The 24,996-nt window shown below is 34.3% G+C and overlaps 1 protein-coding gene across 2 annotated transcripts in view; it reads right to left on the bottom strand.

Moving 5' to 3' along the window:
- LOC132159810 (rab GTPase-activating protein 1-like) overlaps positions 1-24,996 on the bottom strand; it is a 96,534-nt gene that overhangs the window by 17,450 nt on the left and 54,088 nt on the right. For both annotated transcript variants that reach the window (XM_059569423.1, XM_059569422.1), the window contains exons 14-18: positions 15,736-15,849; positions 14,582-14,656; positions 11,277-11,402; positions 9,676-9,819; positions 1,731-1,772 (exon numbers count right to left, since the gene is read on the bottom strand). In XM_059569423.1, coding sequence (XP_059425406.1) covers positions 1,731-1,772; positions 9,676-9,819; positions 11,277-11,402; positions 14,582-14,656; positions 15,736-15,849 — 501 coding nt within the window. The remainder of the gene's footprint in view (positions 1-1,730; positions 1,773-9,675; positions 9,820-11,276; positions 11,403-14,581; positions 14,657-15,735; positions 15,850-24,996) is intronic.

Here is a 24,996-nt window from a genome sequence, read left to right as displayed (position 1 = left end):
ATAGTGCTGTATCAATAGAGCTCTAGTGGCATCTATCGTGTCACTGATGATCAAGAACACCACAACAATAAACCCAAATGCACGTATACATCACTACGACAGCAGCCATACGGCTCAGATCAACTTCCTTATTATGTGGCATAACGAGCCAATGCATCTTATGAAAAGAAAAATGCCATTTGCTTGCAGGAAAAGTGATAAATTGAGGTTATTTCCTGTTTACGCTGCATTCCCTAACCTGTTTTCATGTGTGGTTATTTGTATTTTTTTGAAATGGTATCCTGTTTTGGAGTTTATTTTTTAAATGAAATGTGCATTTCGTATTTGAAAAGCTTTAATAAAATTGAGCGTCCAGTATTTTCTTTTTTTTTTTTACATTTTTAGCATTTTTGTATATGAGATTGTATAATACTATAGTATAGTATATGAAGTGTTTCAGTTTCTTGTTTAATATTGCTCATAGCAAAACCAGAGAGAAAAAAACAGCTGCACACAAATATTCGGTAAACTCAGAAAATAAAACCAAAATTTTTTAATAAAATTAAGGCAATATGTCTTCTTACCAGCAGAGGGAGACACACTCTATATTTTTATTTTTTTTACAGCAGAGTGTATGCATTTTAAACTAAAAATCAATAAATCATGTGCCAGGATTCTCACACATTTTAGCAAATTAATATCCCCGACTTTTTATGGCTAGGATAAGGACTTAAAATAAATTAATGAATAAAATAAAACAAACCCCACAAAACAACAAATTAAATACTGCACTCAAAGAAATGCTGCACTCTTAAAATGAGAAATATTGCTTTGGCAACTAACTGAAATTAAGCTGAAGAGCTAAAATGACTAAAAGCTATAAAAAAACTAAACTAATAAAATAAATAAAATTAAATAAAGAACAATTCATTAAAACAAATCTGCACTCAAATACATGGTGCTGCTATTGGTAAATTATTATGAGAGCAGAAATAAAATAAAATGTTATTTTAGATCAAAAACTTAAATGAAAATGAGATAAATAAAGAAATAAAGAAAAAAATTAATTAATAAAATAAAGTGAGAAAATTAAAAAGTAAAATAAAATAATCAAATAAAATGTTGCACTCAAAGAAATGGTGTTGTTATTGGTAAATATAAGTTATGAGAATTGTTTTCTATAACTGAAATAAAGCTGAAATTAAATATTATTTTAGTTAACAAACCTGAATGAAAATTAAACCCCAAGTTTTGCCAACTAACTGAAATAAGTTTAATCTGAAGTACTAAAATGCCTAAAAACTATGTGATATGATAAAACTATGTTACTGTGATGAAAGCAAAACTAAATTAGTAAATTAAAACAAATTAAAATATAAACTAAAAATATAAAAATGAAAGCCAATTGAAAATTAATACTAAAATTATACTAAAATAACAGATTATAGCTAACAGTTTAAACCTGAGCATGACTAGAATTAACTTTTTATAGTTTTAATTAATTTATAATGAATTGAGTTTTCCTAATATTTCATAAATATGACGGGTTTTAAAAATAATTTTATAAGAGATTTCACTCACAAAAGAACAATTTCTAATTTCTGAACACAACTACATATATTTTTATGACTTCTCACTGATTTGATTAATTTCCTCATTTATTTTCCTCCATATAAACCACCTCCATCATGTGAATTTCCCAGGCTTTTCTGAACTATTTAAAACAAGGAAATGTGAGCACGGTGCTGTACCTTCAGAAGAGCCAGCGCCACATTGAAGATGATGTTCAACCCCTGCGAACACAACCAACAAAATACAAATCAATTACACACTAGGGATATGCCGGTATCAAATTTTCCTGTTGCGGTTAATTGATCATGCTTTTATCACGGTATACGGTATTATTTTAATATATAAAATTTTGTTTTATTTAAACATTTAAAACAATAAAGCAATACATAAAACAAGCAATTTAAGAACTTGAAAATGATTTAAAAATTGACTTAAAATGAATTTAAGAGTTTAAAAATAGTGCAATACATAAAATATAGTGTAATCAGTTCGGACATCACATAGTGCTCATTTAATAAATGCACAGCTAAATGAGCAATAGCTACATTTGATATAGATGTTATTAACCTTTGTTAAAAAATCTTAAAAGTCTTAGTTCATGTTAGCTCATTAAATAACATAACTTTACATTTTAACAATGTGTTATTAAATATTGGAATACCTAAGATTAATGAATGTTCAGAATAATTTTTTCATTGGCAGTCTATGTTAACTAATGAAGCCATAATGTAAAGTGTGAATGAACAAAAAAGATCAAAACCCTTTCAAACAATATCTAGGGCATTTGTAGTCCAGATAAAAAAAAAAAAAAAAAAAAAAAAGAATGTTTGAAGATAAATAGCCTATTAAGTCTAAATATTTCAGTAGTTGGCACTGTAATAAACACCATAGGGAAAACACAAATCTGAATGGTTATTTAAGATTATTTTGATGTTTACAGGGTAAGGGCTACATTTCACGCCATCTGCTGTCAGAGAGTGAATGTGCTTTCTTTCAACGCATCTCTCACGTGTTCCTCCATGTGCTTCTCATACGTGCTTGTTCACATCAGAGCGCATGCACTCTTTCAAGCAGCATACAGCGATGTTGTGCATTTTAAGCGGATGATGGGAATAATATTCTTAAAATGCATTCCAAATTCTGAATAATTTGTAATGTATATTTATTCACGGTATTTAGAAAGTCCCACGATCGTGCATATTAATCACCGCAATATATCGCATTACCGAATACCGGCACAAGTCTATTAACGTTACACACACAATCATTTCTATGAACATCAAACTGCCTGGAATGACAAAACGGGCCACATACAAAGGCGCTTTATTGTAAGGAAGACTATATGACTGAAATGGTTCGGAGGAGCCACAGTGCTGTACTAGCAAAGGGAAGTACGATGTCGAGCGCATTTGCATTTCCTAAAATAGCTCGAGTCATACAAAGAGCTCAAATGTGTGGGAGTGACAGGAGCTGGAGGAAGAGGCAAGCAATCTCGCTGGCACACGCTCAGGTGGACTGACAGGCAGGTGGATGTGAAGGACGGAGGTGCTGTGACTGTGTGTGTGTGTCAGAGGGGAGCAGGTGGCGTCGCAGTAGCGAGCAGAGAAGCAATGCTGAAGTCAGCTCCGCATGGAAACACCCGTCTCCAGCATGGCTTCGACAACTCGTTCACATGGCAACACAGAGCTAAAAATATCCCACGCTCTCCATTAATAACAGACGGCAGAGACTATCTCTCCCCGACAGGCTCTAGATGGCGCTAGGGGGCTAAATGGAAATTGCAGGGGGGGTAATTGTGTGTATGTGTTTGTTGAGGGAGGGATGAGACTTTACTCTTTGGCTTGGGAGCTGAAGGTTATGCAAGAAATAAGAATACTGATTCTTGCTAGAATTTATACTAGAACAACTATCAGCAACAAGCTGAGTATTTACAACAACCTGAGTAATTCATTGTTCATTAGCTTGAAGAAATGTCAGAGTGAGTTTAAAACATGCAGTAATTAATTACAGGATAACTATTGAGAATAGTTTGGGGTCGGTGAGATTTTATTTATTTAGTCTCTTTCATACAGTAAATCTGTTCTAGTTTGAAATATCACAATTGAAAATAATTGGTTTTTATTTTTATATATTTTAAAATGTAACATTCTTCGGATACAAAGCGGAATTTTCAGCATCTTTAGTGTCGCACGATTCTTCAGAAGTCATTCTAAAATGCTGATTTGCTCCTCAAGGAACATTTATTATTATTATTATTATTATTATTATTATTGGTGTTGAAAACTAATTTTCCTTGAATATTTTTGTGCAAATGGTGATTACTCATTCTTTGAGTGGAAAGTTCAAAAGAACTGAAAAAAAAACCCCACATAAAAATAAATAAAATTATAATTTATAAATATTAGACAAGTTTTTATATTATATTATATGTATATATATATATATATATATATATATATAAACACACACAGTACAGACCAAAAGTTTGGACACATCTCATTCAAAGAGTTTTCTTTATTTTCATGACTTTGAAAATTGTAGATTTACACTGAAGGCATCAAAACTATGAATTAACACATGTGGAATACATATACATATACATAACAAAAAAGTGTGAAACAACTGATAATATGTAATATTGTAGGTTCTTCAAAGTAGCCACCTTTTGCTTTGATTACTGCTTTGCACACTCTTGGCTTTCTCTTGATGAGCTTCAAGAGGTAGTCACCTGAAATGGTTTTCACTTCACAGGTGTGCCCTGTCAGGTTTAATAAGTGTGATTTCTTGCCTTATAAATGAGGTTGGGATTATCAGTTGTGTTGTGCAGAAGTGGATACACAGCTGATAGTCCTACTGAATAGACTGTTAGAATTTGTATTATGGCAAGAAAAAAGTACAGGAAAACGAGTGGCCATCATTACTTTAAGAAATGAAGGTCAGTCAGTCCGAGAAATTGGGAAAACTTTGAAAGTCTCCCCAAGTGCAGTCACAAAAACCATCAAGCGCTACAAAGAAACTGGCTCACATGCGGACCACCCCAGGAAAGGAAGACCAAGAGTCACCTCTGCTGCGGAGGATAAGTTCATCCGAGTCACCAGCCTCAGAAATCGCAGGTTAACAGCAGCTCAGATTAGAGACCAGGTCAATGGCACACGGAGTTCTAGAAGCAGACACATCTCTAGAACAACTGTGAAGAGGAGACTGCGTGAATCAGGCCTTCATGGTACAATATCTGCTAGGAAACCACTGCTAAAGAAAGGCAACATGCAGAAGATACTTGTTTGGGCTAAAGAACACAGGGAATGGACATTAGACCAGTGGAAATCTGTGCTTTGGTCTGATGAGTCCAAATTTGAGATCTTTGGTTCCAACCACCGTGTCTTTGTGCGACGCAGAAAAGGTGAACGGATGGACTCTACATGCCTGGTTCCCACCGTGAAGCATGGAGGAGGAGGTGCGATGGTGTGGGGGTGCTTTGCTGGTGACACTGTTGGGGATTTATTCAAAATTGAAGGCATACTGAACCAGCATGGCTACCACAGCATCTTGCAGCGGCATGCTATTCCATCCGGTTTGCGTTTAGTTGGACCATCATTTATTTTTCAACAGGACAATGACCCCAAACACACCTCCAGGCTGTGTAAGGGCTATTTGACCAAGAAGGAGAGTGATGGGGTGCTGCGCCAGATGACCTGGCCTCCACAGTCACCGGACCTGAACCCAATCGAGATGGTTTAGGGGTGAGCTGGACCGCAGACAGAAGGCAAAAGGGCCAACAAGTGCTAAGCATCTCTCGGGGAACTTCAAGACTGTTGGAAGACCATTTCAGGTGACTACCTCTTGAAGCTCATCAAGAGAAAGCCAAGAGTGTGCAAAGCAGTAATCAAAGCAAAAGGTGGCTACTTTGAAGAACCTACAATATGACATATTTTCAGTTGTTTCACACTTTTTTGTTATGTATATAATTCCAGATATAATTCCACATGTGTTAATTCATAGTTTTGATGCCTTCAGTGTGAATCTACAATTTTTATAGTCATGAAAATAAAGAAAACTCTTTGAATGAGAAGGTGTGTCCAAACTTTTGGTCTGTACTGTGTATATATATATATATATATATATATATATATATATATATATAAATTTGCAGTTTTATTATTTATTTCTAGGAGTAAATCTAAGTTTGATGTATAAGTTTCTATATTCGAGATACATATCATAAATAATACTATAATGTATATATAGTTTAATATACACTTAATCTAAGTTTAAATTTAATCATTTAGTTTTTATATATATTTTCTTTATACACTTAATGTAAATAAACAAATGTATTTTAAAAAATGGCATGGCAATTAACTTAAAATATGTAGACTTATTAATTAGAACTACTTATTTATTAGTTCAAATTGAATCAACTTTTAAAGATTTTTTGCTAGTAACCTTTAAAAAAATGTGCAAGCCAAGTTATTATTTAATCCTCAATAGCCCTTCCCTTGTGAACCAGACTTTGTTTCCCCACAGACTGATAACAAATCCTGTGTGTCCTTAGTCCTGGAAGTAGTTTGAAGGAGGCCAATCAGATTAGAGCTTGCCAAAGCAAAAAAGTGCTTTCTGGTTTTGTGCGCAATAGCATTGGATGGCACGTTTTTAAAGCTTCTTTAGAACAGTATATATTTTGGGGGAAAAAAACTGAATAAAAATTAATTGAAATGCAATATGATTTAGGGAGAGATGCGTGAAAAAGAAAGACTACAATCACTGAGAGTTACTTAGAGTCAGAGCCTCAAAAGAAGGCAGAACACTAAATGAATTAGAGATGAACTGATAGATGGATAAGGAGAGAGAGAGAGAGAGAGAGAGAGAGAGAGCATCTAACAGATTCTCATCATGCGATTCATTGACTGAGACAGGCTGAGGAAACTTTTAATTGTCTTGCCTCGGGCTACCACAGACGCTGAATGAAAGGAAAAGTGGAGAAAAGTGGTGGGAAAAAAATAAAAGGAAAAGCTCTCTGAGGAGCAGAAAGGTCGAAGCGTTTCTTTTGGAAAGACACAAAGCCTATTTCGAAGAAATCAAAGACGCTTGCTTTGGGAAATCTAACAGAGTTCAAGAAGTTTAGCAACAACTGAACTTTCCGTCAGATTTGTGTGCTACTGGAAACCCAACTACTACAATATTTATTTAGCCAGAATAGAAAAATAAAAAATAAATAAATATGCAATCCGTTAAGTTTATTTTTAGGGTTACCAAGAGCTTAAAAAATGCAATACTTACATTTTTTACTGAAGAGACTGCACTCACTAAAGACCAATTTCTAGCTAGTGAAAAACTTCAGCATGAATTTCTAGGGGTGCTCCGATTGATCGGCTACCGATCACAATCGGCCGATAATCGCTTTGGGATGATTGATCGGCGGTGTCTAAAAAGGTTGATCTCATAAAACCGATCTCAAGCTGATGACGCGCCTGTGATCAGAGGTTTGGCTCGACATGCAGAGCACCATCTCAGTCTGGTGCAGGTGATATCATTAGTGTTTTAGGTGAGGTACAATTCATATTTTTTTATTAAATAACTGATTTGAAGAAGTTTCTGTGAGACATAATTTCACAAACGGTGAATGAATCACAGCGCGCCATCTTTCTCTCTCAAAATGCAAATGGCCTCAAGTCACATCGCGTGCTCTATAAGCGAGCTGCACGCTGCACAGTCGACACAGGAATAGTCACATGCACTATCGAGGCAGTGTCGCATCGTCACGAAAGTTTTTAAATTGCATTTTTTTTTTTTAGTTCTTGCCAGTGTTTAAACCATTCAATGCACACTTGCAGCTCACACACATAATAATGCCAGGTTCACATTACTCCGTTTGCAGTGCGTATGAGGTGCATATTTTTTCTGTGCTCATGTTATTGGATAAAAGTGTTCACACTGCACACACTGTTGCGGTCTGGCAGTGTGTTTAGGAGCAGTGCACGTGCAGCAGTTCAGAGAAAGTTTCCACACAGAGTCTATTTTTGCTGTGCTGTTTGAGGTAAATATGAACATGCATTGACACAAAAATGTAGTAGTTACACCATTAATGCATATAATTAAAGTCTACTGTGTTTCACAGCCAACACATAGGCTATGGCTTTTTGGCTAGGTTTAAAGGAAAAGAGCACTTTTAGATAAACAAGGCAATGATTTTCTTAATTAAAGTTCTTTATGAACCGCAGGATTGCTTGTAATAAAGATTTAAATGCAAAAGAAAAGGCAGTAGAGCTGACTGTTTCTGTCAAAGGTAAGTTTTAATTTAGAATGTTTGTGAAAAAAACGTAAGAAAGTAGTTTAAATGTTTTGCTTTAGCAACATATAAAAGTAAATACAAAAATAAAAAGCACTGAATAACTGATGAAAGATTGTATTACTGTATGGTGTAAAAAAAAAAAAAAAGAATCATAATTTTGAAAAAGCATTTTAAGTAACAATGTTTGGATTTAATATTAAAATAATGGATAAATGTGTTTGTGGTAAACAGCCGTGGATCAGGAGCAGACTCCGGTGTGAAAGTACAGTCCGTCCTGCTTCTGTATCACACATGGACTACATACACACAGCAAACAGAGTATGTGTGAACCTCACATACAGCTCACTAAATCAGGCTTAAATGTGTGTAAGCTATTGTGCAACAATTACACGATCGTAAAAACAAAAATACAGTGCATGTTCAAACATTTAGGTGACAAATATATACATATATTTTTTTTAAATGCCCCCCTCCACCCCTCAAATGAGAGAGAGAGAAAAAAAAACTCACAAGACTAACCTATGAGAGGAATTAATTTTCAAAAATGAAATTCAGGCCCTGAATAAATGTCTAAAAATCTTGATTGGATCATCACTATAAATAATTCTACATGATAAAACCAAGGCTTTAAAAAGATCGGATAACGGTGATCGTATCGGTAGATACTGCTTTCTGTGATCAGCGATCGGCCTCAAAAAACCTGATCAGAGCACCCCTATACATTGTTTATTACTTTTTACAGATTTTAATAAATCTGTTTTTTATTAACTTTAAGGTTTAGCATTAGGTATCAATATGCAATACTTTTACATCTATTATTATTCAAGGTCTAAATTTCTATGTGATTACATTATTTAAATTTCAAGCTGTATAGATAATATAATAATTGCGAGTATTCATAATATTAATAACTCACAAAGAAAGCCAGCATTTTAAGAATTTTTTGTTTGAAGTGATTGCTCTCACAAAGAGTCATTTCTAGCCAATGTAATATTTTAATTAGATAATTTTTCATCACTTTTTATGGATTTTATTCATTTACCTGATTGTATTAATTTAAGAGTTTAGCATTAATTATCATTAACTAACAAACAGCATTCATATACTATTACATTGTTTTTAATAACAGACTAATATTAATTCTTGTATTATGAACAAATGAACAAAGTATATTTATATAATTAACATGAACTACTAAATGCTTACTTGTGTTAATGAATAACAAGTTATTGTAAAGTATTAAGGTCCTTGCACACAAAGTCCGAAATTTTCATGTTTTTTACTTTTTATTTTCGTATCTGTCATCCTTTCCTATCAAAATGCATTTGACAGATGTGAAAATCAAACCTGATCTGAATATTTTTTATGACAGACGAAAGTTTCAGAGGCAATGTGTAAACGTGATTTACACGTTGCAAGGCATTTATTTTTTTAACATTATGTCCTAACCACATGTTAAAATATAAAGTAAATCGCAAAACATTTATAAGCATACAAGTTGCGTACTAGCACAGAAACTCCAAAAGATTCACAAACAGGTGCGAATTCATTTAAATTTGATCTTAACCTTGTTTTAATCAATTCGGCCACATGTCTAAACATGCATACTTGCCAAAGTATAGTATGTAAAAAGCAGTGTGTCAAAAAAGCAGAATGTCTGAATGTGTACTATTCATACTACAGAAGAAAAAACACACCGATTTAGTGAAAGCGACCAAATGTCAGTCGCTGGGTTTCTATTTATGTCGCTTTAGTTAGTCTCACCCACAGTGACAACTCACTGGTTAAATGACTTGCAGCTACTGCAATTTTGTGATTGGAGGAAGATGCATCACCTCGCACAGGAGCAGGTCGGTGATGTGAAAGACCATGCAGAGAGGGAACTTGGCGGTAAACAGTGTTAAGAACCACTGGGACGCGTACATATGGGCCTCCAGGTTCAGGTCCTGGAAGTGAGCCCACAGGTCCGGCAACTGCTCCTGTAAAGAGCAGAAACAATCGATTAGTGCAAGGGAAATAAGCATTATAACTTGTGTTTTATTATCTGTTAGGGTTATTGAGATGACAAGTTAAACGTGTTTGTTTTTGAGAAACAGAAGGGAAGAAACTGGAGAACAACAGACTACTCACCCTTTTCTTTCCACAAGCATTTCTATTGAGAGTGCAAGACTACAGGACTACAGCACAGGGTCAAGAGTGCATTTCTAAAGCACATTACACAAAAACAGCTAATAATTCAGAGACTTACGTGTGCCTTGATCTCCTTGAGCTCGTGCTGCTGTGTTCATGGGAACGTGTTTGTTTTGTGTGTTTTTAAACCAGAGGTTATGAGGAGTATTATTAGAGAAATGCTCAGTGCAGAGACAATAACAATAAAAATAACAATGATGAAGCAGAACATTTTTTTTTTCTTGCCTAAGATACACTTAATCACTGTTAATCTAATAAAATAATTTGGACATCACAGAAATCACTTTTGAAACCAAAAATAACTAAATAGCTAAATGAATAAATACAAATAATTATAAAAAATACATAAATTACACTAAATATAAAATAACACATCACCATTCTTGAACAACCAGCGCAGTTTGAGAAATAGCAACAGTGACGCTTGCTTTACAGAGCAGAGAATAAATCAAGAGGTAAGTGATATCTACAAAGGCACATCTTAAATTAGCATCTCAAAAAGCCCAGAGCTGAAGAGAGAATATTTTTCTGCAGTAGATTGCATTGTTAGATTGGAGAGGTGGGAGTGTTAGGTTAACACATGCAAAGTAAACGAGGAGCGAGGAGGAAGAGACGGGAATTCTTCCAGGCACGTTTTTTTCCTGATCGATGCTAACACTCTTGTAGTAGCAGAGCTAGTCGATACTAACCAGGTTGGGATTAGCGCTGAAAGAGGGCTACTTCAGGCCTAATTGCATTTGAGCACAAAATTAAAACCCATTTTCCAGCGCATTAGGTCTAATAGCTTACAAGAGGGCCACCGCTTACACTGGAGATATAGTATAGCCTGACAAGGGGTGTACAAGACTGCAGGCGCGTCCCACATCGCGTACTTAAGCACTATTATGTGATGTTCTGTTGTAAAAATAGTGCAAGTAGTAATAGTGCAAAAATTCAGAAAAGAAAAAGTGCACTTTAAATATCCGGATAATGCACTTAACACTTATTTAAACTGTCGCTTCACAAGATATTAAGTGATGGACTGTAGTCGTGTGGATTATTGTGATGTTTTTATCAGCTGTTTTGACTCTCATTCTGATGGCACCCATTCACTGCAGAGGATTCATATTTTAAGCAAGTAATGCTACATTTCCCCAAAGCTGTTCTGATGAAGAAACCAGCTCATCTACATCTCGGATGGCACTGAGGGCGAGCACATTTTCAGGAAAATTTAACTTTTTGGTGAACTATTCCCCGAAGGCCAAACCTGCAGCAGACGCTCCAGCTGGTAGAACTTGCAGTGAAGATCTTCAAAGTTGTTTCTGTAGAGATCCCGGAGACCATATTTGTACATGATCTTCACCAGCACGCAGAAAGCTTGCTCCTCGGGCATCTACAGAAAAAAAAGCGAGGCACATCATCACCATATTTCAGATGCGAATGCTTTCTGCGTAAATAAACACAAGCAGCCCATGATGTTTAGATGTGCCAACTGTCCGTCTACTTGTCTGTGGCAGTCTACAGTGATGCTATCAGAGTTTGTTTGTGTTTCTGAGACGGAGATCGAGACAGACAGAGAGCTGGGTATTAAATCACACAGACAGCGTGTGTCCCGAGCTCAATGGGCTCCTGCAGGTAGACGGGCTCCATCATTAATATCCCTGACAGCTCCTGAGCTTCCTGGGCAAGGCCACGAGAAAGACACTTTACTACATTATAAACTTTACTTTACTAAATTTCACTACATTAAAGAATCCCCAAACACGCTCTAATATCAAACCCCATACTGGGCGGCACCAAAAAAAACAAAAAACGGCATCTAATTCAGCCCTCGCTTTGATTAAATATGGAATTAACCGTTTCATCAATGTCTTTCTCTCACTTTGTGTTTCGCTTCACCTACTGTTAGCTCAATAACAAGCCTCAAAAATTCAAAGATAAGGCACAATGAGGTAGGTTTCTATCTACACTTTTATTAATGCTTATTTAGTTAGCAAGCTCTCTTAAAATGCTGATTTACCAGCACAGCAGTAAAGATAAAACTGACCTAAAAAGAAGTTTATGTAATGCCTGTGAAGAGAAAGTAACGTGTACTTCTGTTCTGGTACAAATTCACATTTCAAAACGTGAAAGCCTGTATTCGTATAATTTTGCATTTTTTGGGTTAGTGCCTCAAAAATACATTTAGATATATATATTAAATATGTTAAATGAAATGGATAATAAATAATTAAAACCATTTTCAAATAAAATAATAAAACCATTAAACAACAAAAACAACACAGGACAAAAAAAACTAAAACAACTACAAAATACAACAAAAACAAAAGATACCACAAAACACACGCACAAAACTAAACAAAATACAACAAAAACAAAAGATACCACAAAACACACGCACGAAACTAAACAAAATACAACAAAAACAAAAGATACCACAAAACACACGCACAAAACTAAACAAAATACAACAAAAACAAAAGATACCACAAAACACACGCACAAAACTAAACAAAGTACAACAAAAACAAAAGATACCACAAAACACACGCACGAAACTAAACAAAATACAACAAAAACAAAAGATACCACAAAACACACGCACGAAACTAAACAAAATACAACAAAAACAAAAGATACCACAAAACACAAGCACAAAACTAAACAAAATACAACAAAAACAAAAGATACCACAAAACACACGCACGAAACTAAACAAAATACAACAAAAACAAAAGATACCACAAAACACACGCACAAAACTAAACAAAATACAACAAAAACAAAAGATACCACAAAACACACGCACGAAACTAAACAAAATACAACAAAAACAAAAGATACCACAAAACACACGCACGAAACTAAACAAAATACAACAAAAACAAAAGATACCACAAAACACACGCACAAAACTAAACAAAATACAACAAAAACAAAAGATACCACAAAACACATGCACAAAACTAAACAAAATACAACAAAAACAAAAGATACCACAAAACACACGCACAAAACTAATCAAAATAAAAAAACAACAACAGAAAACAAGACACACAAAAAAAAACACAAAATACAACAAACAAAAGATACCACAAAACACAACAAAATACAACAAACAAAAGATACCACAAAACACACGCACAAAACTAAACAAAATACAACAAACAAAAGATACCACAAAACACACGCACAAAACTAATCAAAATAAAAAAAAAAAACAACAGAAAACAAGACACACAAAAAAAACAAAATACAACAAACAAAAGATACCACAAAACACACGCAAAAAACTAAACAAAATACAACAAAAACAAGAGATACCACAAAAATCACGCACAAAACTAAACAAAATACAACAAAAACAAAAGATACCACAAAACACACGCAAAAAACTAAACAAAATACAACAAAAACAAGAGATACCACAAAAATCACGCACAAAACTAATCAAAATAATAAAAAAAAACAACAGAAAACAAGACACACAAAAAAAAACAAAATACAACAAACAAAAGATACCACAAAACACACGCAAAAAACTAAACAAAATACAACAAAAACAAAAGATACCACAAAAATCACGCACAAAACTAAACAAAATACAACAAAAACAAAAGATACCACAAAACACACGCACAAAACAAAATACAAAAAAAACAACAACAGAAAACAAGACACACAAAAAAAAACACAAAATACAACAAACAAAAGATAACACAAAACACACGCACAAAACTAAACAAAATACAACAAAAACAAAAGATACCACAAAACACACGCACGAAACTAAACAAAATACAACAAAAACAAAAGATACCACAAAACACACGCACGAAACTAAACAAAATACAACAAAAACAAGAGATACCACAAAAATCACGCACAAAACTAATCAAAATAATAAAAAACAACAACAGAAAACAAGACACACAAAAAAAACCACAAAATACAACAAACAAAAGATACCACAAAACACACGCACGAAACTAAACAAAATACAACAAAAACAAAAGATACCACAAAAATCACGCACAAAACTAAACAAAATACAACAAAAACAAAAGATACCACAAAACACACGCACAAAACAAAATACAAAAAAAAACAACAACAGAAAACAAGACACACACAAAAAAACCACAAAATACAACAAACAAAAGATACCACAAAACACACGCACAAAACTAAATAAAATACAACAAAAACAAAAGATACCACAAAAAACACGCACAAAACTAAACAAAATACAACAAACAAAAGATACCACAAAACACACGCACAAAACTAAACAAAATACAACAAAAAAAAAACAAAACACACACACACAAAAAAACAAAATACAACAAACAAAAGATACCACAAAACACACGCACAAAACTAAACAAAATACAAAAACAAAAACAAAAAAATAATAATACAACAAAAACAAAAGATAGCACAAAAAATAAAAATAATTATTATTATTCACCTCTCCGCAACTAGCTACACGATTTGAGGTAACATTCAGGTCTCTAGCATGTATGGATGCATGTTGCACTTAATACTTTTAACACTACTCCTAATACTCACATGTAAAAGTAATACGGCTGCCAAAAATGATTGGCCTGGGCAATAGCCAATCTCCTCATCATACACAGAATAAGCCTGTGGAAAAACACAAGTTTAGATATTGTGCACCAAAAACAAGGAAAAATGAATAAATATTTTATTCACCATAATGTAATGATATTTCTCAGTAAAATAATAAAAGTAGAATATTTTAAAAAGTATTAACAGAGAAAAATGTTATATTACAGAAAACAATTATTATTAGCTTGTTCGATATTGTATTGCCCTACAGTACTTAGCACTAAATCTTTTCAAATGAATAAACACAATTTAACTTAGTGCGTGATGTGAATGCAGCTTCATGTTGTCTTAAATCACAAGCAGTTATAATACTGCTTCATAATAAATGGCTGGAAACACTGATAAATGTTCATGGCAACGTATTTCCCTCTGAGCTAAAGGATTTTGTCTCCAGGATTAACTGGATTGAAGGTCTTTTGCACAATTTAGAGGTCTTTTAATCTGCCGGTGCCAATCAGCTGATGGAAAACCTCTTAAGACTCCTCACAAGGAGATTTAGCAGAAAACAAAAAACACTGCACCACTTCTCTAATCCACTGATCCTGTTTTTCCATGATATGAAATGTAATATATCTTTTTAAAATCATAATACAAATGTATATTATAAGATTTGTAAGATTATTACATTTTATTATATTATACAATCATCAAAATGTATTACTGTGCTAAGCAATATAACTTCTTTATGACATAACGATGCACTAATTCTGAATTCAACTGATTTCTGGTCAAAGGTGTGCGTGGTTTAAAACGGCTTTGCTTTATATGCCTCATTCATTCAGACTTTACAGCCAGAACCATCTGTTTAATTATAGAGAGATAGATGTGTGCTTAACTGGATAATTGCCTCCTGGATAACTGCGTAATCTATTACTCTAGCTTTGTTTCTAAATATAATAACGAAGCTATGACGCGTAACTATGTTTAATTAGCAGAGTGTACAAGTTATTTTCACAGCTGCAGGGAGGCGAGTACAGCACATGTGGCTGGACATCTATCAAGGCCGTTGGTATTACGGCAGAACAAGAGGTCAGTGGATAGAGATGTTGCAGCAGTGTGGGGATGCTTGTTACCAGACGGCAGGAGTGAGTCACCTTGCAGATCTTGTAGAGAGAGTCTTGGCCATCGCCGCCGGAGTCTCTGAAGTAGTGGTGAGCAGGGAAGGTGCGATGGATGTCTCTGGTGATGACGGCTTCCTGGGCGGAGTCCTGTGGATCAAGTCAACAGTTAAAATCTGCCATTTTTCTTTTTGCCATTTCCTTCTTTCTTTCTTTCTCTCTCTTTCTTTCTTTCTTTCTAGTGTGTTATTTTTATTATTATTATTACTTATTGAAATAATTTATAATAATAATAATAATAATAATAATAATAATAATAATAATAATAATAATAATAATACAATATTTTGTGTGATACTTTTAAATATTTGATTACCATTTTATTATTTATAATTATTGTATAAATGAATTGATTAATATGAATTAAATTATGGTATGTTATTAATTAATTAGCAAGACTTATTTAAATCAAATTTAAGATAAATGAAAATAAATAATAATATTAAAATAAAATATTTTGTATTACACTTCATTATTATTATTATTCTAATCATTGCCATCGATAAAATTATTGAATTATAACATTTTATATCATGTAGTTTATTATTAAAAAATGTAATCTTAAATATTTTTCTATAATATGAATTTTAAATTTACCATTATTTTTTAATGAATAAAAACTATCGCATTATAAAAATCTTCATTTCTTATAATCAGACCATTATTAGTCAAATAATTTGATATTTAATAATAATAATCAATCACAATACTTATATTATTTTGCTTTATTGTTTACTTTTTTGTAAATAAAAACTACAGTTTTATAAAATAATTATTTATTATTATTAGATAATTATTAGTCATAAAGAAACTGATATTTTATAATACTAATATTTTTTTTTTTAATGGAGTGTGTTTTCCGTGTACCGTATTTTTCGGACTATAAGTCGCACCTGAGTATAAGTCGCATCAGTCCAAAATTACGTCACGATGAGGAAAAAAACACATAAGTCGCACTGGACTATAAGTCACATTCATTTAGAACCAAGAGAAAACATTACCGTCTACAGCCGCTGGAGGCCGCTCTATGTTTTCAGTGTAGGCTACAGGAGAACTGAGCAGCATAGAGCGCCCTCTCGCGGCTGGAGACAGTAATGTTTTCTCTAGGTTCATTTCTCTTGGTTCATGTCAAATTAATTTTGATAAGTCACACCTGACTATAAGTCGCAGGACAAGCCAAACTCTGACAAAAAGTGCAACTTATAGTCCGGAAAATACGGTAACTACTAATCCAGTCTTTCTATTTTAAAATTTTATGTTAAATGTAATGATACTTGCTTGAAATTAACAACAAACATCACTTCTACACCAAATATATTTCAGTTTAGCTCACCGTAACATGCAGTTTTATACTACTTTAATTCGACCAAAGTCAGATTTTAGACATTTGATAGACAGACAGATATGATCAACCACGACAGATGGTGATCATATCTGTGATTTGAACAGATAAGTGTGCAGGCAGATGAGATACAGATGAGGTCCTGTCATACATGTAGCCTGGACTGGAAAAACTCAATTACTAATCATATGATGGTCACTTTCTCTACACCCTTTGATCTCAATCTATGCTCGCTGCAGCTCCAGCACAAACTTGAAGGTTGAGCTTGACTGAGGACAGTGGAGGAGAGAGCACTATGTGTATTTTGTCAAGAAGACTCTAAGAAGGGTCCTTGAGTAAAGGAATAACCTTGTGTGATGTGTTTACAGAGCTGAGACGGATTGAGAAGCGCAGGAAAGCGTCTTACTCAGCACAGCCCGCTCTTCAAAGCCGAACAGCAAATCGAATTAACAAGTCATATACAGACAGCGTTCCAGTCACATGATGGAGTACATGCACAGACTCTTGAGATGCAAAACAGGGCTGAAACTCCACTTAAAAGCATCTAATCTGGACCGAACTGACTATAGAATGAGTTTTCTGCCACACAGCATCATGGGAAGTGTAGTTTCGCCGCACAAGCCTGTCATAAAGCAGCTAAATGAGCAGAATATTACGCAGTTGACTTTCCCAACAAGTTTTGAGTGAACAGATCCGTGGAATTCACGCAGTGGCAACATCAGATGGTGATTGTGGAAACGTCTCTGACAGGCTGAGATGTAATAAGGTGCATTCAATTAACAGCGTGTGTCAGGGCTAATTAAAGGCATCATTTGTCAACTAATGCGAGAGAGGGAAGGACGGGTTTCCACCTCCCCTCACCTGTTCACACCACACATGAGAATTTGTTAAAGGGTGAGCAGAATAAAGCCTGACAGAGGATGAAGGCAACGGAATAATCTTAAAGCGTCCGGGGTTCAAAACAAAACAAAAACACAAAACAAACAATACAAAAGCAAAGCATATATAAATAAGCAAAAAACAAAAACATGAAACAAAACAAAATGAAAAATAAATACAAACACAAAACGTATATAAATACAAAATAAAACAAAATGCATTAAAAATTATACAAATATGTAATATTTATCATAACCTTGGGTTCCTTTTTCTCTTTAACACACATGCTATAAATAACGCAGCCTTCTTTTCTGCCATTTCTCCCTCTACATGATCCAGATCAGTTCTTGCTGAATAGCACAGAACATGGCACACCCGTTTGTGTAAGCTGCTTCATCAGTTTCTGTTTATGCAGGAGAAGAACGAGGCTGTAAAGGCCATTTCCCATGAAGGTTACCGCAGCACATGTGGAAGTGGTGACCTTGTTCTTTTTTTGTGTGATAAAGACATAAAATCTTCTTGATGGATTAATCAGGCAAGCACGAACACATACGGAAGCATCATTTCGGTTGCTGTTGAGGCCCTTCATTGCTCGCTTTGGTAGTCTAATAAATAAAGACAGCCAGTGTCCAGCATATACTGCAACTGACTGACTGTTTCAACATCTTTAACCATGACCAGAAAATGAATACGTTCTACTAGATTATGGCAGTGAGCAGGTTCTTCTAAGTCTGTAAGTACTGCAAAGGTAAGATGTTACTCCAATGCCCCATTTGATCATTAGAGGTTTACCATTTATAACTGTGTGTGCTTTGTTTGGCTCAGACAGATTATGTTCAATGGGAGTGGAGAAGTCTGAGGACACGTGTAAGACAAACATTTCAACAAGTCTTACAGCAGCTTGTGGCAAACTTTGTCCACCAAAGAGCCATACAATGTTGACTACAAGGTAATGTACACTTTTGACCATTTCTCCAGTCCTTTATGTAATAGTTTGCACAGAAGAAGTCTGCAGAAGCACTGAGGGGTCTTCTCTGGAGAGACTTGATCCAAGCAAATGCACAGAGAAATGGCTATCTTCAAGTAAACGTTCAAGAAAACTGTGAGCACTACAATTCATTGTCTGTACATTGTGTATTTGTGCATATGAAAAGGTTTGAAGACAGTCTGTCTAACTGTCTTTCATTTAGCCAACTTTTAAGGCGATTTTCTCAATATTTCGATTTTTTGCTACTCTCAGATTCCAGATTTTCAAAATAGTCGTATCTCTGCCATCATAACAAACTATACAACAATGAAAAGCTTATTTATTCAGCTTTCAGATGCTCAATTTAAAAAAAATTACCCTTATGACTGGTTTTGTGGTGCAGGATCACATATTATGTAAGCAAACTTTTATTTCCAATGCGATTAATCGTGATTAATCATTTGACAGCCCTAGGTAAATTAACTGATATTTTCGGTTGATTATGATTATTAATGCATGTTTGTATATACCAGACAGATATTATCAGTTACATTTATGTACACACATTTCATTCAAATAAATTATAAATGCACACAAACTCACATACTCATTTTTACTCATGTAAAAGAGTAAAAATAGCATAATATGAATATATCAGACCAGAAGCTACTGTTCTCAGTTAATGGGAGCAGCCATAACTTCTCAATCTCTGAAACCCTAGTAATAAACTCGAATGTCACACCATATCCTAAGGCGAACTCTGACCTTTGAACAGTAACGACCTTCAGTGGGAATTATACAAAAGCCGCCTTTTTATAGCAAGTGCCATATTGGCGTTTTTTTGCAAGAGCAACAAAAAGACTCAAAGCTGTAATTTAGTCTCAGTATGGGGTTAATCACAGCATAGTGCATGATTGATTCAGAGGACTGTTTCACTGTTGCTCCTTCCCTCTCTCTCACCCCCATTACTCTAGCATCGCGCAGCGTGCATGAAAATGAAATGCTGCCTCATAAACTGCGAGTTAGTGACAAATGGTATTCATAAATAAAGCCAGAGATACAGGCTGCGAATGGTAATGTGGCCACTAAACATCTGTGAGGCTCTGCAAAAGCGTCCAGAGCAGACCAGAGACCCGGAGAGAGGGATAAACAAAGGGATGCAATCTGATTACATCCATGGCAAAAGCCTGAGTAAACTTCACCACAGGGTTTGCTCTGAACGCTGCTGTTGACTAAATGTGCACTCGGTCAGATTTGTCCTGGCTCTTGAAAAAAGATAAAACCACTGACCTTCAGGGACATTGATCAGAGGGATCTTCAGCATGGCTGGGAGTTTATTAGACGGACATGAGCATCCTTGTGTGGAACTGAAAAAGTTACTGTATGGTTCAGTTCCCAGGGAATGAATAAATGAAGATGTCTGATTTTGAATCAAAAACTACAGCTAAAATTCATTTAGACATCACAGAACTCAATATACAGTATGAAAAACTGGTATTCATTTAGAAGATTCTGAAATATAAATATTTTTAATATATTTTGAAAAACAACACCTGAAAAATTAAAGTAAACGTACTGTGTTGTTTACAAATAACACTAAAAACTGGAATTAATTTTAAACCATGAATTTAGGCATCACAGTATGAAAAAAAATGATATAAGATGACATTTGACTATAATGTGATGTCTATAATAAGATGACATTTTAACAGTGTTTATAAATTTAATTTATAAATATAAATAAATATAAAATATAAATAGTAATTTTAAAAAATCTATCCAAAAGTTATGGCTGATAAGCAGTACATTTCAAATATTTTACAAAAAACCTTAGCAAAAAAATTAAATAAGAAACAATGCATTAAAAAAAAGAAACCTAAAATAAAACTTTAACAAAACATTAAAAACAATGCACAAAAAAAAAGTTGAGTAAATTTAGGCATTACAATATTATACTGTACAATATGAAAGCTGGGCAATTATTTTGAGGTTTACTAAAGATTATATAACAGTGTTATTCATCAGATCATTTTAAAGGTATCTGAATGATTTCTGATAACCAATAAACAACACTGAAATTTTATCCTACATTTTTACTTAAAACTTAAACAATAAAACATTTTAAATAAGACTAAAAAAACTATAATTAATCATTTAAAACGCTACAAGTGAATTTAGGCATCAAGAAAAAATGTACAGAATGAAAAACGGATGAAATTTTTTTAGATTTTCTAATGTTATTAAATTATTAGTGATGACCAATATTGGAACTATATACTGTAAATACAACAAATTCTGATTACAATGTTAAAAAAAAAAAGTCATTATCTAATAAAAGTACGAAAAACTAAAATCAATTGTGTAAAATGCTTCATGCAAATCTAAGCATCACAGTACAGTATGAAAAACTGATATTACAGTTATTACAAATATGATTTTACATGGAATTAAATTTATATTCTTTATAACTAAAAGTAAATGAAGATTTCATTTGCAAAAACGGACAGCTCCGTCTTTATTTAAATTTTTTGTAAATATCAGTGTTTTTGATTGTGTTGTTTTTATTGTTAGTTAGCTGTATTTCTTAGTTATTTTTTAACCTAATCAAAATAACCCAACTGCAGATTGAAATTAATTGGAACGCACAATGAAAAAACATGATTTCTGAAAACTGTTATAAATGGAGTTATCCGTTTTTGCAAATGAACTCTTTATATGCAATTTAAAAACTGTACTATAATGTGAAAAAAATTATAAGTTTTCGTTTAAAACAAAACAAAAAATGGTCTGGCAAGGTTATAGTTGAGGTGTCACCTAGTATCACACTAAAAGATAAAAACACAAAGGTCTAAAATATGTCTTCGTTCTCATACGCTTAGTACATTTTGACATGCAGCCTTGTGTGAATTGGGCCCAACAAATGAGCTGTCACAAAGAGGAATCAACAGATGTGTTCTTTCCACCCTGAAGCTCACAGGGCCTTCGCTCATCTCGTTACTGCTCTGGAATGACAGACAGTGCTGTACCAGCGCATCCCAGAACCCTCGGTTCGGTCACAGCAACGCCGGGGCTAAGAGCTCAAAGCAGAGTCTCCCGCAAGAAAAGACTGAGTCGCTCTGAAATCTGAGATGACAGCAAACAACATTAGTGCAAGCCGGACTGAGAACTGCGGCATGACAAGCTGGTGTGGAGTCACAGAGAGCGAGACAGGCGCGCCGGCTCTGAGAAGCTGCCGTCAGGCTCGCTCCATCACTCTAGAACCTTCTGCAGTGGGGGCACAGTGCGCGAGAGCCTCTGAAGTTTGTGCCGGGCCTCCCACTGGGTTCTAAGGCAGTCGGCACCGATCTTGTGCCGGTCTGACAACGGAGCTCCACCTGGAGCTAGCTGACCTCTTTCTCGGATGTGACACCGGGAGGAGAGAGTATGAGAGAGTAAGTGGTGGGATGTGCTATCAAAAGCCAAATCTGCTCCAAGTGGAGCCGTAGATGCTACTACAGGGTTCTGAATCTGCTCCGTCAGCTCCTGGTGCTGTAATCTAAAGAAATAGAGGTCAAGCCGCAGTCTGCAGAAACGATTACATGATCTCATGCTGTTCAGCTGCGGAAGATGAAATAAAGATGTTGACTGTTGTCGTTGTGCCGGACAGACCATTAAATAACCCGTTTAGCTTCATAAAACAGGAAACGGAAGACTTGCATGAAAAATATTTAAAATAAACACTGAACTTAAACTAATTGTTTTAAATGCTACAAATAAACTATAATAAATGGATACTGGAGTGAACTGATTCGGAGTTGAATTTATGTTTCTAATTCATACTGATTAATTTAATGTTCTGATGACAAAGTTATAGGGCTTTACCAAAATTAAAACTCTGGCCGATAAGCCGACAAATATTTTCATGTTATTATGGCTGATAAACAGCTGAAAACTAAATTCGACAATATAGTCTAAATAAATGTATTTTAAAAAAAAATATTAATAAGATTGTTTTAAATCCTAAAGGCATGTGATGCATTTAGGCATCACATCATTATAATCTAAAGTATAAAAATGAATATTTATTTTGAGAGTTCCTAAAAATGACATTCAATGGTGTTATTAATGCTTCAATAATGCCTCAGCAGTGCCACGGGCTGATCACCTCCATGCCACGCCGCACTGAAGCAGTAATTCGTCCAAAAGGAGCCTCAACCAAGTATTGTGTACATAATTAAACCAGCTTTGGTGATCTTTAAATTTTCTGTTTTGTTGATCTTTTTTTGATTGATCTTTGAAAAAAATATTCAAATCTTTTGAGATACTGAATTTTTAAGCCGTAACCATCAGAATAAAAAAAAAAACAACAACAAAAAAAAAACTCTTGAAATATTTCAGTTTGTGTGCAATGCATCTAGAATATAAGAAAGTTTTTTTTATTTTTTATTAAATGACAAAAAAAACAAAAGACCTTTTCCATGATATCCTAATTGTTTTGATGCACCTGTATATTATGCCAGGCAAGATTACTAATTTTTACAGATTAGTTTCTAGAAATATACTAGGTGTACTTAGGAAATAGCTTCGCAATGAGAACTACATATTTGTCCAATGAAAAAAAAATTCTAATAACAGCCAAAACCTGGTATGATACCGATATATTGTGTATCCCTAACTTACAATGTCAGCCAAGAGGACTCCTTTTTACATTTAAGTTTCTTTAAATATACAAGGTAGTATCTTTGCAATAAGAATGCTATGTCTACATATAGAACTTCTAGTGACCCCTTTAACCTTCCTGCAATGGAACTCAAGAGTGGAGGAGGTTAAAATTAGAAACGAGGGAAAAGGCAAGGCAGAAAAATCGCATGTGATTGACAGTAGGAATATTACCTCCCCTATTTCTTCCCAGGCTGGAATCGGTGCAGTTCAAAGGGGGCCGTAATTGAAATTGACAAACTGCAGCATTAGCCTGATCACAACAGCCAACCTTGCAGCAGCAAAATAAAAGGTGCCTGAGAGAAGGAAAAGAAAGGGAGAAAGAGAGAGAGGAAGAAGGGCTGAAGTGTTCGCTATGCTTCGCAAGCACCAAGACAGATTAATCTTGTTCATGCATAATGCATGCCAGCACTGTGTGTGAACGTATTGAAGACCAGTTATTAACTGTGTCACAGTGCGAAAACACACTCGAATCAACAGACCTCACATGCATACAGTATATAATCCACAGCAAAACTCCTGAAAAACTCTAATTGGGCAAAGATGATTAAAAAAAACTGTAATCGTCAAAAGCTGATATATTGTAGCTCAAGGCGTACATCAACTTGAGTTAAAAACTGCAGTATTGTATACGTGAAAATATAGATCTGTTCCATTTGATCTAAACGAACACATTTTCTGGATTACATGTTTCACAACATTCATCAGATGCTGAGACTGTCCCCAAGTACATTAAAAACCAGAGAGCCTGCGGAGCTCCGCTCTGTCATGGCTCTTCTAGGATTTTTAGATCTCCCAAGGGCCTGCAACATCTGGTCCTCAGGACAGACTGTTAACTCATCTGTCAGCGTGCCGTCACTGCTCTTTTAATTGCCAGTGCTGTGTTGCATGTTAATACATTGGGCACGCTAATTACCTAATAAGAAAAAACACTTGCAACAGTTATGGATACAGCTACTACAATTATTACAACATTAATATCGTCAGCACCGATATCAGAAAAATGAGCATGCTATTGAATATACTCCTTTATTAAAAAAAATATATATATTTTTAATCACATTAGATATTAAACATTATTAATTGATAAATTAAAACCAAGTAATTGTTCATGTAAACTAGGAATGCACCGATAACCGATAATTATTCATAATATGAAGCCAAATAAATTTAACTCGTACTCGTCACTAAAACTAAAAATAAAGCTATATTACAAAAATTAAAACGAAAACTAAAGTTATAAAAAAACGAATTAAAAAATAAACTATTACAGTAATATTGTATGTACATCCCTAAAAACAGGATACCAAAATACATGAATAAATTTATAGCAAGAAACAACTCTTTTTCT

Source organism: Carassius carassius, chromosome 16 (assembly GCF_963082965.1).
Source record: "Carassius carassius chromosome 16, fCarCar2.1, whole genome shotgun sequence".
Taxonomy (NCBI): Eukaryota; Metazoa; Chordata; class Actinopteri; order Cypriniformes; family Cyprinidae; genus Carassius; species Carassius carassius.
The sequence above is the reverse complement of the archived record's forward strand: the minus strand, read 5'-3'. Positions and strand labels throughout refer to the sequence as shown.